Here is a 14,440-nt window from a genome sequence, read left to right as displayed (position 1 = left end):
TTGATAAAACTTTATATTATTTATCGCACAACTAACTAGGGGCACATAGTGGTTCAGTCATTGAGCATCTGACTCTTGATTTTGGCTCAGGGTGGCGAGATCAAGCCCCAAACTGAGCTCTGTGAAGTCTATTTAGAATTCTCTTTCCCTTAATTTATTTTTCTTCAGTCACATTGTTAGTGTATAGAAATGCAACTGATTTCTGTGCATTGATTTTGTATCTTGCACATTGCTGAATTGCTGTATATCAAAAACTAATGACACTATACATTGGCTAATTGAATTCAAATTAAAAAAATAAAATAGAGGGGCGCCTGGGTGGCTCAGTGGATTAAAGCCTCTGCCTTCAGCTTGGGTCATGATCCCAGGGTCCTGGGATCGAGCCCCACGTCAGGCTCTCTGCTCAGCAGCGAGCCTGCTTCCCCCTCCTCACTCTGCCTGTCTCTCTGCCTACTTGTGATCTCTGTCTTTCAAATAAATAAATAAAATCTTTAAAAAAGAAAAGAAAAAAAGATTCTCTCTCCCTCACCCTCTGTCTCTCCTCCCTGCTTGCTCTCTTTCTCTAAAAATATTTTTAAAAAAATTACACAACTAATTCATTGTTTGTACAAAAAATATAAAATAAAAACAAACAATTGAAACAAAAATTTAAAAATCCTCAGTAATTCTAAGCCCAGGGATAAATAGCGCACAAATAGAAAATTCCACATATAATTTAGTGTATATAGTTCACATATATATTCCATGTGTATATGGAAGACTGATATATATGAAAGATACATATATTTAAAAAAAGGGGATTTTACTATTAAAGCTACTTTTAACCTTATTTTTTTCAAACAACAGTATTGGTCTTAAAGCAGCTCATAAAAATCACCCCATGATGTGCTACTTTTTGGCATATGGATTATTTTGAGCTGAAAATTGTCAAAGCTCAAAAGACTAAGGAAGAAACTCTGACCTTCCCCCTAAGCCTTAAAGTGTTTAGATAGAGGTTCTGCTCCAGGAAGGGAGATATCCCTATAGTTAACTATATTCTAAGATGAACGAGGCATGGTAGAGAGAAGGAGTTTAGCAAAGTCTCTAAAATTCCTCTCTATGTCCCATTGTTTCTGTATGGTCCAGCAAACATCTGTTTACCGAACATTTACTCCTTTTCAACATCCTATGAATTTTTTTCCCTTCCCATTGACATCCCAGAGACCTACTCCCTTCTCCTTCATTCAGGATGACATATATATGTCATTTATCCTGTCTTTGAAACAGTCTACTTTAGTAGATCTTTATTTTTTTAAAATCCATGATCTGTTTCTTCTACAGATTTGATTGAATGCTTATTTTAAAATAAACGATCAGAATGATAGACCCATAACTGAGTTTTAAAATTAAAGTCATCTGAGATTTAAAAAGCATTAAAGCTACTAGTTTTCATTACTAAACAGTACTGATGCTAGGATATAACCTACCGGCAGTTAGTCAGGGCACTGTGACATACTAGAAGTGTCCCAAATTACGGTCTACTTATTTCTCAGTTGTGTTTTATAGTAAAATCAAAACAAAACAAAAATAATCGTAACTAATAAATTAGGATAGTTTATTTTCAATCTAGTTTTAAAAATAGGGAGGCAAACTCCTCTTGGAAATCAGTGATTGCCACTCTTTCTGTCCTCTTTGGGCACTTAAAATATTCTGATTGCACCTGTGTCTCAGTTACTGGTGTGGAATCAGTTACACGCTGAGAACCACTGACTGTTTTTGTTTTTAAGTTCCACCTGTGCCAAAGGAAGAGAGAGAGAGAGAGAGAGAGAGAGAATAATACATAAATAAAACAGAGGATCTCCATACTTGGTGCACATAAAAAATAACTGGGACACTTTAACAAATACTCTTACCCAGGCTCCTTTTCCCTTAGGAGATTCTGATGTTAATTGGCTTAAGGTGGGGCCTTGCCATCAGTATTTTAAACTTTCCAGGTAATTCTAGTGAATATCCAGGTTGAGAAATGCTCATGTAGAGAAGCCAAATATATGTATTTCATCTCTAATGGGATAAAAAATTTATTCTTTCCTCGGGCCACTGTAAACAGATTTTTGTAAAATACGTCATCAAAATTCTGTTAGTACCTTTCAATTCAGTTTGTGCAAAGAAGTATGGAGACAATATAAATGACTTTTAATTTTCCTTAAAGGTAAGAAAGAAGCAATTTTAGAACAAATAGAATAACATGTTTTACTTTACAAGTAAGTGATGAATCCATAGAATGTGCAGTTCAGAATGGTAATGCAGGCAGAGAAGTAGGGTGGATTCCACAGGGTGTGATGGATTGTTTAGAAGGAGATTGGGACTATTCAGAATGCCCATTTAGCCCCTGGGTTTGAAATCATGAAAATAATTACATTGCTTTTTTTCAAATATCTTTTTGACTCATAATTATATACAATACGAAGCTTCAGGAACCACTGAATTTTACTTCTGTGGAGCTCTCTAATACTGCTTATTTGTGGGATTTTATCATGGAGCTCTAGAGCTGGGAAGGACCTCCAGAGTAATTGAGTCCACGCTCCTTATCTTACATTTTTGATTCCTTGTTATGACATGCGCAGCAAGTGGTGTTCCTTTTATGCTTAAAGCCTGCTAGTGACAAGGGAATTACTAGCTCACATTTAAGTTTGAAAATTTCCAGGTGTTAGAAAATTCTTTCTTATACTTTATAAAAATGTGATGCTCCATGACTTCCACCTCTTTATTCCGCTATTTAAAGAAAAAAACAGCCCTTTTACGAAGATGGCGCCGAAAGCTAAGAAAGAAGCCCCTGCCCCTCCCAAAGCCGAAGCCAAAGCAAAGGCTTTGAAAGCCAAGAAAGCGGCGCTGAAGGGCGTCCACAGTCACAAAAAAAGGATCCGCAGGTCACCTACATTCGGACGACCCAAGACTTTGCCTCTCGGAAGGCAACCCAAATACCCTCGAAAGAGCGCCCCCAGGAGAAACAAGCTTGACCACTATGCCATCATCAAGTTCCCCCTGACTACTGAGTCAGCCACGAAGAAAAGAGAAGACAACAACACACTTGTGTTCATTGTGGATGTCAGGGCCAACAAGCACCAGATCAAACAGGCTGTGAAGAAGCTCTATGACATTGATGTAGCCAAGGTCAACACCTTAAGCAGGCCTGATGGAGAGAAGAAGGCATACGTTCGGCTGGCCCCGAACTATGATGCTTTGGATGTTGCCAACAAAATTAGGATCATCTACACTGAGTCCAGCTGGCTAAATCTAAATACAGTTTTTTCATGATAAAAAAAAAAATAATAAAGAAAAAAACATTTATACAGGTAATTGTTCTAAGTAAATCAAATGAAACAATTAGTCATTCTTCTCTGTGCAGATGAAAAGTATGGACAATAAAAGTTACAATGCATTTTAAATAAAACACCTTAAGTTTTCTGAGAGTTTTGCCTATATGTAAAATGAGGTGTTCTAATTTATCAAAAACTAAAAGTATAACTCAATTTAGTAAATAATGAGCATCTCTTAGGTACAGGAATATGAAGATGGAGAATTTTGGAACAAATGACTACAGGTAAACTAATTTTTAATTATTTGAATAATTTTTAAATTGGAGCAAGCTTTCTCAACCAGAAAGCTAAGGTTCCTACTTGAATTTTTCCTGATTAATATATTTATCAATGTCTTAGATAAAAATACGAAAGTCATGTTTAATTTACACATTACATGTGTAATGCATGTGTATTAAATTACACATGTAAGCCTGGGAGTGGAAGCAAATGGTTATTGCAATGCTGTGGAGCCTTGGGATGAAAAGAAAAACGTGTGCCTTTATACACACTTGTCAAAATATCCTCCCAGTCCATGAATCAAATGGTAATAAAAACTCTATAATCAAAAAAACACGAGTATATATACAAAGCTCTAATTTGTCCAGTCTGTTTGCATATCAGTGTCAGCCCCCATAAACCCACCAGAGTGAAGATGAGGTGGGCTGCACCTGGGGGTTTGATGGCCACTGTGGCCTGGGAACCACATGTTGCTTGGAAATGACTGCTCCCACTGGGTAATAGTACAGAGTTATAAAACAAACAAATACAAAAGAATAGTGTATCTATTTAAAATTCTGATATTTCATTTATCATGGATATTTTTGCGTGAATATTGTTTTTTTTAACATGACATTAAAATATTATGTGTTATCTCAAAGAGATATCTGTATTCTCACATTAATTGTGACATTATTTACAGTAGCCCAGCCATGGAAACAATCTAAGTGCTCATCAATGGATGAATGGATCAAGAAAATGTGTTGTATACATATAAACACACACACACACACACGGGAATATTATTCATCCAAGAGAAAGGAGAAAATCCTGCCATTTGTGGCAACATGAATCAGTCTGAAAGGCTTTATACTAACTGAAATAGACAGAAAAAGTAAAATATTGCATGATGTCACTTATATATGGAATCTTAAAAAAAAAAAATGAACTCAGAAACAGTAGAATGGTGGTTACCAGGGCTAGGAGGTGGGAAAAATGGGAGAAGGATAAAAGGGTGCAAACGTTCAGTTAGAAGATGAGTAAGATCTGAGGATCTAATATAGAACATGGTGACTATAGTTGATACTTCTGTATTAAATAATCGAAATTTACTGAGAGGAGAACTTAAGTGTTCTCACAAAAAAAAAGCTAAATATGTGTTAATGAACTGTATTGTGGGAATCCTTCCATAGTATCCATATATGAAATCATCACATTATATACTTTAAATACATTACAATTTTGTCAGTTATACTTCACTTATTGCTTATTGCTGAAAAAAATCTGTCTTGATTTCTGATAGTGATGGTGCCCATGATATTTTGTCCTTGAGGTGAATGCCAAACTTGCCTTACCCTAACCTCTGCCCTGGGCTATTGAATAATGATTCATTAATTAACAAGTAGGACATATGAAAGTAAACTTATAAAATGATAAAAAATAAATTGAAAATTCAGAAAATCACCTTTGTACATTTGGGTTGGGGATTCATGGTTTAGTGTCATTTCACAAGAAAAAGAATTAAGAGCTTTAGTTGACTGTAGGCTCACTATGTGCTGCCAGTGCCACATAGTTATTCAAACACTAAGGCAATTCATTCTGGATATAGTAAGAAATCACCATGGCAACTTTATTCTGCACTGGGCAGACCACTGGAGAACTGTTAGGTTTTGTCTGTGAGGATTGACTCCAATAAAGTAGAGCATATTTACTGAACTAAGATGATGAGGCAATCTGGACATTAGGTCATGTGAAAAATAACTGAAGGAAAAGGGAAGAATTAGTTTTGGGAAGAGAAGACAAAGTGTTGGGAATGAGACAGCTCTTTGCAAATACAGTGGTTCTTAAACTTAACCTGTACATTAGAATCACATGGAGGAGCTTCTGAAACTTTAGATCCCCAAATCACACCCCAACAAGATGAATCAGAATTTTGCTGATGGGATCTAGGCATTAGTAGTTAAGCTTTCCGGATAACTCAAATGTGAAAGCAAGTTTGAGAATCACTAATTTAAAGGACTGATCAGTGACAGAAAGATTAGCCTTATGGTTCTAAATGTGGAAACTTCAAAGAGAGTTACTTTGGCTCAACATTTGAACTCTGGATTTTCTAAAAATACTTTGAGATGAGAGACATTCAATACTGGCAGAAGTTCAAATAGAGCTTGGATATTGTGGGAGAAACTTTGGCTGTGGCTCGGGAGGGTGCTTAAATAATTTCTAATATTCTCTCCATTTTTATAATTCTATTATCATACAGCAGAAATTATTTAGCAATCTACTTTAGAATGAACCTTTCTTTGCTTACTTTGATCTAAGAGTCAGAGGTTCATTTACTGTCTGACCTCCCATTTCTGCTCTCCTACCCAGTTAAAATAGATTACATCTGGAATAATTGCATTTGCAATGAGAGCTATTAGTCTGAACAGATTATTGCCATGATAATCTAATTGCATAGGTGCAAATGACTTTGCAGAAATGAGTATTCGACAGAAGATTTCTAATCATTTTTTTATGTGTGTGGTTCAGAGTATAAAATACAGCATCTTAGATGAAATTTAAACATTGGATTTTAACTTTGATTATATTTATTAGTACAGTAGGAGTAAATTGCAATTTGTCTCCTGGAGAGTTGCATGTGGGAGAACAGGGTCAGTGGAGAGAATTCTCCCTTGTCGGTATAAAACATGCAAACTTCTTTTTTCATTCAGTTTAGTGACAAAATGATGCAATAGATGTACCTCAGGTATTGAGGTAATAAAAAGCTCCATGAACCAGAACCAGAAGTATTAAATTCTTAATTAATGTTGTTTAATGAAATTAAGCTCCTTCCAAAATTATTATCTTTATTCACTTACAGTTATTTCCAAATACTCTTTCCTGATGGCTTACTGTTTATTATACTTCAATATTTAAAATTATTTACTTTTTCTCATAATTTATAATAATTAAAATATTTTATAAATCTTTGAAATTTCACTGAGGTAAAAGTCATTCATATTGAATAATGAAAAACTTAATTGCTAACACTATAACACTATAATTCACTGAAACAATATATCATGGAGATCTAATCCTGTGATTTTTTTCATCCTTCAGGTTTCTGCTAGTATTTCTCTTTGTATAGTTACAAAATGGGGTAAAAGAACATGAAGAGCAGAGTGTAAATTCATCACCACTGCTTCAAAAATCATTCATTCATTCAAAAAATATTTACTGTGTGCCTACTACGTGTTAGGCACTATACTCCACAATCGGTCTGCATTAAGAACCAATTGTGCATTAAGAATAGACAAAGTTTCTCCTGTCAAAAATAGTATCTCAGAACAATATTTCTCTGACTTTTCTTGGGAAATAGATGATTAAAAAAATAAATACATAAGGAAATAAATAATATAATCTCAGGCATTGGTAAGGGTTATAAAAGTAATGGAGGATAATAGGATAGAAGTTAATAGGGCAAGAAGTTAATAGGGCAAGGGGAATCTATTTTAGACAGGTAGAAAGATCTTTTCTTGGAGCTCACCTTTTGGCAGACACCTGAATCAGGTGAGCTAAGGAAAAAATTAAAAGACTGGAGAGGAGTGTGGTAGGCCAGTCCAAGATGGCCCGACCCCCAATGATCCTTTCCTTCTGGTATTCTTGCTCATCTATAGCCCCTCTCACGTATATTGGGATTGGTCTGTATGATCAGATTCTACAGTGGAAGGGATGGTATGCACATTCTGAGGTCAGGATATAAAAGACATTTCCATCTCCAGCTTGATCTCCTGGAACATTCATGGGGAAAGCCAGCTGCTATACCCTAAGGACGCTCAAACAACTATATGGGGCAGGGCCACATGGTGATGCTAAGGTCTCCTGCCAACACCCACTCAGCTCCAATTTGTCAGTCAGGAGAAGGAACTGTAGTGGTAATAGACCCTCTAGTCCCCAGGTAAGCTTCGAATGACAGCTCCAGCTGACACCTTACAAAAATCTCGCAGGAGACCTTGAGCCAAAGTGTCCACCTAACCCCTTCCTGAAAGTCTGACCCACAGAAACTGTGGGGTAATAAATGCTTATTATTTTAAGTCATGAAGTTTTGAGGTCTTTTGTTGTGCAGAAATACAAAACCAATACAAAAGGAAATAACAAGTACAAAAGCTTTTGAGCAGGAACAAGTTTGTCATGTTTAACGAATGGCAAAAAAGCCAGTGTGGTTGGACGTTAGTGGTGAGGGGGAGAGTGGTGGGTAATTTCTATTCATGACCTATTTTTGTTAGGTAATAGAAGATAACCAACATTTTATAAGTATTCAGTATATATTTTGGGTTCATAATTCTTTAATTATCATCTTAGGTTTTATAACTTATAGTAAGTAATGCATTTAATAAATCTTCATTTAAAAACTCCATACAGTAAAATACTATATTTCAGCTGTGGTCAGGTTACAGAACTTTTCAGTGTGTACGTATCACATTTTTTGTAACGGGAATTCTTTGGGTAGGTTAACCATCCTAAAATATAATGAAACAACTTAAATTCTCCAAAGATTAGTATTGCATAGAGTGGAAAATAGATATTAAAAATGCCAGACTCTGTAGTGATTATGTGGTTATCACTAATGATCAGACACAGATGGAGTCTTTGAGGATAAAATAAAACCATAGCAAATGACTTTTTTAAAAAAGGGAAACTTCTTCACTTTCTGATGTATAATTAAATCAACATTTCTTGGAGAAAACAGGTTTCTCTTAAAATAGAATTTTGGATCAAGCCAATACTGTGGAAGATAAGAATAACCAGAAAATTATTTCCATGTGTCAAGGTTTTGTTTATGCCCAATCATCAATCATTTGTTAGGTTTTATCACTGAGGGAGGAAAAATAGTATCTCAGAACAATATTTCTCTGACTTTTCTTACATTTCTGTGGGAACACATGTCCTGCTGTAAATTCTTCACAAAGAGCATTGGGAATTTTCTCCAGAGATAATTTCTCATGTTTTCCATGAACTAGCTCTTTGATTATCATGTACCTATACCCTACTCTTCCTACTCTGTCTCAGATGGAGATTCTCTTTTTTGCAAACCCCATATGTAGCTCTGTAGCTGATGGCCACCCAATGCTTTACTACCAATGTTACTGATGATCCTTGAAGCTTATTCCAAGGAGTATGATGTCTGATGTTGAGACTGCTTATGTTTGCTCCAGGGACAATGAGTGACAGCACATATCCTTGTTAAGATGCCCCTTGTTCTGTTGAGAGTCACTAATGTCTTAGCCAAGTTTGCCATCTGTTGTCAAGGACACTATATTTATGCTAAAGGTGTCATCTTTTGTTGTTGTAGACCCAAATTCCAAAGTGGCTAGAATCTTCTAATGTTGATGCCTATGTGAGAATTCAGTGAAACACCTCTCTCAGTTATTTCTAGATTTATAATTATAATTCCTATAATTCTAGATTTGTAATTATAATTCCTTCAATGAAGTCATCATAGTTCCACTGGTCGCTGGCTTAGATGATAACTTCAGCCATCAACTCATCTATACTTGGGATCATTGTCTCTAAACAAAATATTTTCCCTTGTATTTCTTTGGTTACAGGGAAAATTAGTCTCAAAAACCTTATATAAATAGACCCATTGCTTGATCTTCCTGCCACCTTCTTTTGTTCCTTATGTTAATATCAGGTAGTCAGCCAATTTTCAGCAAGATTGACCCCTCTTTTACAGTTCTCACATGTACTTTGTCACAAAATCTTGTGTGTTGTACTCAAAAATTTCTTCCCTACACAGCCCTGCTTTTCCATTTCTACTGTACTTGCCCTAGTTTAGGAATTTACCATATTCACAGAGACCAGCAGTTTCAAAATGTGATCTGCAAATCCCTGGATCTCTAAAACACTTTAAAGGTTCCATGAGATCAACCTAGTTCTACAATAGTACTAGAAAGTTATTTGTTTTTTCCACTATGCTGACATTTGCACTAATGGTGCGTAACAATGGTAGGTAAAAATGCTGGTCCTGAGCACAAATTAGGTCTATAGCACCAAACTGTACTAATAGCTATTTTGTTCTTCAGTGAGTAAGGGAGAAGAATTTCTTCATCCATCTATCTTAGGTTCTTTGACTGGAGCTTTATAAACTGGAATGGCAAAAGAAGTTAACAGGAGAAAAACCATACAAATTTATTAGTTTTGTGTGACTTTAGAATCTTTATAAAGAAATAAAGACCTAAAGAAGTAGCTAAGCTCGAGCATTTTTATAATAGGTTTGATGAGGAATGGAAAGTTGTAGAAAAACATGACAGAACAAAAGGGATATGATCTAAGGGTAGTAAACTGTAGAAAATTGAGCAAGGCCTATTTGTTTGGATTCTTTTGGATATTTCTTCATCTTTGGAGATAAGGATATTCCTTTCTTTCAGGTATTGGGAGGGCACTTCTCATTTGAGGGTCTTATGACCTACTTTAGGGGAGAAGGGACATGTGAGAGGGTCCTTCTTGCATGTGTTGTTTCTCAGATTCCTTCAGTTTAAAATATTCGGTATGCCAAATTGCCACATGTTAGGCCCAGTGTGTTCTAAACCCTGTCAATTACCAAATGAGTTTCACTTAAGATTGTCTTTGATAAAGGAGTACAAATGATAATTTGACTAAGTATCAACTTTTGAGTACATATCATTTTAATATTCTATATGACAAGGCAGGAAGTATTCATTAAGCCCTTTTGCTATATACGGTAGTATGATGATTGTTTTGAAAAAAAGCCCTTGTGTGATTGTTTGATTTGTAAGTTGAACTAACTGGTTTTTCATGGAACATTTTTACTTGAAAAAACGATTGGCTGACAAACTATAGTTATTCAGATTTGGTAATTTGGCAGACATTTTCTCAAAAATGAAGAAAGTGAGCCTGTTGCTTCAAGGAACACAACTGACACTATTTGCTGCCAATGATAAAATTTGAGCTTTCAAACTTTACAAAGTCTAGAAACTCATATGTGGTACTGTAAGCTTGACAGCTTCCTAGTACTTAAAGATTTTTTTTTTCCTGATCAGATCAGTAGTAATATCAACAAAATTGTGGCAGAATCAGGATCCATATCTAGGCATCCTAGCTCCAGAGTCTGTGCTCTTAGAGTTTACTATTCTTCCTCCTCATGCTTTTCTGTGGAAAAAGTGAAACCCATACCTTTTAACACACCAGCCAGGTAGTATTTGTCCATGCAGTGAAATGATGGGGCAATAGGTATGAGAATGAGGGTGGGCAAACATCTAGAGATACGGACAATGATTTCTGTGAGAGATTCAGAAATAGGGGCCATCTGGTTGGTGGCCTAGACAAACAGGACAGGTTGGACTGACTTTCCTTGGATAGTCATTCCAGAAACAAGAATCAGATTCATTTATGTGAACTGAACTGGGAATCTTAAGGCTCAATAGTTGGCTGACAGGCACATTGGAAGCACTATTAACCTGGGTATCTAGCCTGATGTAAACTCCGCTTGAGGAACCCCAAAATGTAAACAATACTTTTTTTTTTTCCCAAGGGCACCATATGCACCACTGCAAGTGTACTTCTTGTGTGGAAGGCAGGCATTAATTTGCTTCTATCCCACAAATAGTGATTTGCATCTTAGAGATGGTTATATGACACTTTCAAGGATCTAGAGAAAAGCTTCAGTTATTTCTGTCGACCATAGTTGACTATGGCAGTCCTTCCAAATTGGTTATTTCTGGTTACCTTGAGATTTCCAGAAGGATAACTGAGTTGTTATTTATGTTCACTTTTTCAATAGTTATCCCTACAATGAGAAGGTCATTCAACTAGAAAAAGTGGTATGAAATTTGTCTTTCATTTTCACCAAACTGATCAATGGCACCAACTCAGTGCTAAAAGGCATTCAGAATAGTTTCAACTCACTAGAAAGTGCTTTTATGGATAACAGAATTCCCTAAGACTCCTGCTTTGGGGGCCTAAGGTGGAAAATAAAAAAGTGCAAATATATTTTTTCTACCTGAATCTATGTCTCCAGCCAAGCAGAGAGGTCAATACTGAAGCTTAAGGCAATGTCCATCTGGGTTTCTAATGTAGACACTGATGATTTATGCTATTTTTTTTTAGCTAGTTGGTTCCTGGACCCAGTGGAGCATGATGGATCAATCCTGAAGATTGACCTTATACTGGGGCTTAGAGTCTTGTTGATAGACAAGTAGTTAAGACTACCACTGGATAAGAAAAATTGACTGGATTAGGTCTCAGCCTCTGTTTGCCAAATCAGAGTGGTTGATATGGTGGTATATTCATTGGAAAATTCACTAGAATTCACAAGGGTGTGGAAATGAGAGGTAGATATTTTTGGGAGACAATTCTCCTTAGGTCTCTTGTAGTTCTGTACATCTTCTCAACAGGGACAACGATTACCTTTGTTATGGACTGTCTTTCCAAGGATTTGAGTGTGGTAAATAATCTTTCTTTCTTTCCTTTTTTAAAAAAAGATATTTATTTATCTATTTGAGAGAGAAAAAGAACATATGTGAACAAGGGAGAGAGCACAAACCAGGGGAAGAGGCAGAAGGAGAAGCAGACTCTGCTGAGCAGGGCGCCTGTTGTGGGACTCAGTCCAGGACCCTGGGATCATGATCTGAGCTGAAGACAGATGCTTAACCAATTGAGCCACCAAGGTACCTCCAGTGTGGTAAATAATCTGTCTTACAAGCTCTGGGACTGGCATAGAAACCCCTGAAACTCTGGCTACTACATTCTGTGAACAGTAAAGTGCTCTATTTTGGAGTCTTGTGTCTTCTACAAGATTCTTAAAACTGTGGCGAACAAATTAGCTTGTTAGCTTGCAGGTAGGGTAAAATATTGGACACTTTGACATGTTCTTGACATGCTAGTGTAGTATTTCTCTTGGATATTTTTCCCTCTAAACCACATATGACCAAATATACTACCAAAGAGGCTCCCCAAGTTTCACCTAAGGGTAGCACATAGGAGCTAGGATTCTGGGATGACAGGTGGACAGTTTTATTCAGAGTACACAGGTGTTCTCCTTTTCTTTCTAATTATACTCAATAGATTGGTGATCTACCACAATTTACAGAAACAATCAACCACTGATGCACTTTTAGGTTTTCTCAAGTTTTTTCCTGCTAATTTTGTTGCTATAGTGAGTATTGTTTAGAATCTGTATTTTAGAATATGTTTATATCCATAGAGAAAATTTTTAGCTAGAGAGTTCTTGGGGTACAGTACATGCTTATTAGAATGAATGAACAAATATACAATGAAATAAAATCTCTGTCCCATAGCCAGCTATCCATTTCTCCTCCCAGCAACCCAATGTCATCCTTGTAGAGATGTTTTTTGTAAAAACAATCCAAATATATTGTCTTTCCCCTCTTAAAGTTTAAAAACTTTTTTAAAGGAAGTGATTACATACTATACATGTTGCTTTATATCCTACTTCTTTTTCTTAATATTGTTATTTTGACATATTTCTGTATCAGTCATAAAGAGCTCCTTCATTAGTCTTTTATGGCTGCATAGTTTTACATCATATGGACTTTCCTTCCCAGTGCCCTATTGATCCTATACATTTTAAAAAACCTAACTGTCTGTTATAGCACCAGGGACAAAATCGCTACTTTGGCTTTCCTACTGCTATATACTCAGCATCAAATTAGGCTCCTTGTTAGGAAAACACATTATATGTCTCCCTTAATTTCTCATTGATTGCATTTTACACAACAGGGCTCCTCCCTGGTTTGAGCACTTAAGTATCAATACTATTCATAATCACCCTCTTAATTATGTGATTTATTTTATGTTGAAGACTTTTTACTTTTTTTTAAATGTCAGATCCAGAATATGTCTTTTGAGGGTTTTAAGGTTAGAGTAGTTATCCCCTGAAATAGGGCAAGGAGACCTAAGTCTTACTAGAGAAAACTCAAGATGTTTCTACATGAAGAAAATACTTTCAGACCGTTGACTTCATTATTTTCTGTTTCCTCTTCATTATGGTTGTTAGCAAAGACCTGGAGTGGTTGTAATAATTGTTTGCAAAGTCAAGTGTGAGTCAATGCTGGCTCAGTTTGAAAACTTTGATATTCAATGTCTGTATCCAAAATTGGAAATAAAAGGTATTTAAAAACAAAGGTATTTAAAAGATCGAGGGGAGGGTAAAAAGACTTTACAGAGCTTACTTGCATACTTATATATTTTCTGCCAAAACAGTTGCTTGTTATGTTTTGTTTTAAAATATTTTATTTATTTATTTTTGATAGAGACACAGTAAGAGAGGGAACGCAAGCAGGGGGTGGTGGGAGAGGGATACCAGGCTTTCTGTGGAGCAGGGAGCACGGTGTAGGGCTGGGTCCTAAGACCAAAGGCAGACGCTTAACAACTGAGCCACCCAGATGCCCTAAAATAGTTGCTTGTTATGATGTTGACTTGCTATGTTTATTTCCATACCTCCTTTGGTTCAAAGTTTATTCTAATTAAAACCCTAATGATCAACATTTGTACTTACTAAGAATGTGTTTGGCTTTGTAGATTTTTGAATGTAATCTCATTACAGCAATAATGCTTTATTTTTTTGTTTTATAATTTTTAATTTTTTTATTAACATATAATGTATTATTAGCCCCAGGTCTGTGAATCTCCAGGTTTACACACTTCATAGCACTCACCATAGCATATACCTTCCCCAATGTCCATAACCAAACCACCCAGCAATAATACTTTAGATAATGACCCAGATAACTGAATCAGGGAGACATGTTGGAATTTCAACCACACTAAAGGGAAATACTTATTTGATTCAATATCAAAATTATTACAGCAAGGTAGGTGGTCACATTATCCAAATAGTAGAAATATGGGATGAAGGAAGCATG

The 14,440-nt window shown here is 35.9% G+C and overlaps 1 protein-coding gene across 1 annotated transcript in view; it reads left to right on the top strand.

Moving 5' to 3' along the window:
• The first annotated feature begins 2,779 nt into the window (after positions 1-2,779).
• LOC106003695 (60S ribosomal protein L23a-like) overlaps positions 2,780-14,440 on the top strand; it is a 45,103-nt gene continuing 33,442 nt past the window's right edge. Inside the window, exon 1 of the mRNA XM_045073243.1 lies at positions 2,780-3,262. Coding sequence (XP_044929178.1) covers positions 2,785-3,262 — 478 coding nt within the window. The 5' untranslated portion in view covers positions 2,780-2,784. The remainder of the gene's footprint in view (positions 3,263-14,440) is intronic.

Source organism: Mustela putorius, unplaced genomic scaffold (assembly GCF_011764305.1).
Source record: "Mustela putorius furo isolate JIRA1106 unplaced genomic scaffold, ASM1176430v1.1 tig00537227_pilon_pilon_pilon, whole genome shotgun sequence".
NCBI lineage: Eukaryota > Metazoa > Chordata > Mammalia > Carnivora > Mustelidae > Mustela > Mustela putorius.
The sequence above is the reverse complement of the archived record's forward strand: the minus strand, read 5'-3'. Positions and strand labels throughout refer to the sequence as shown.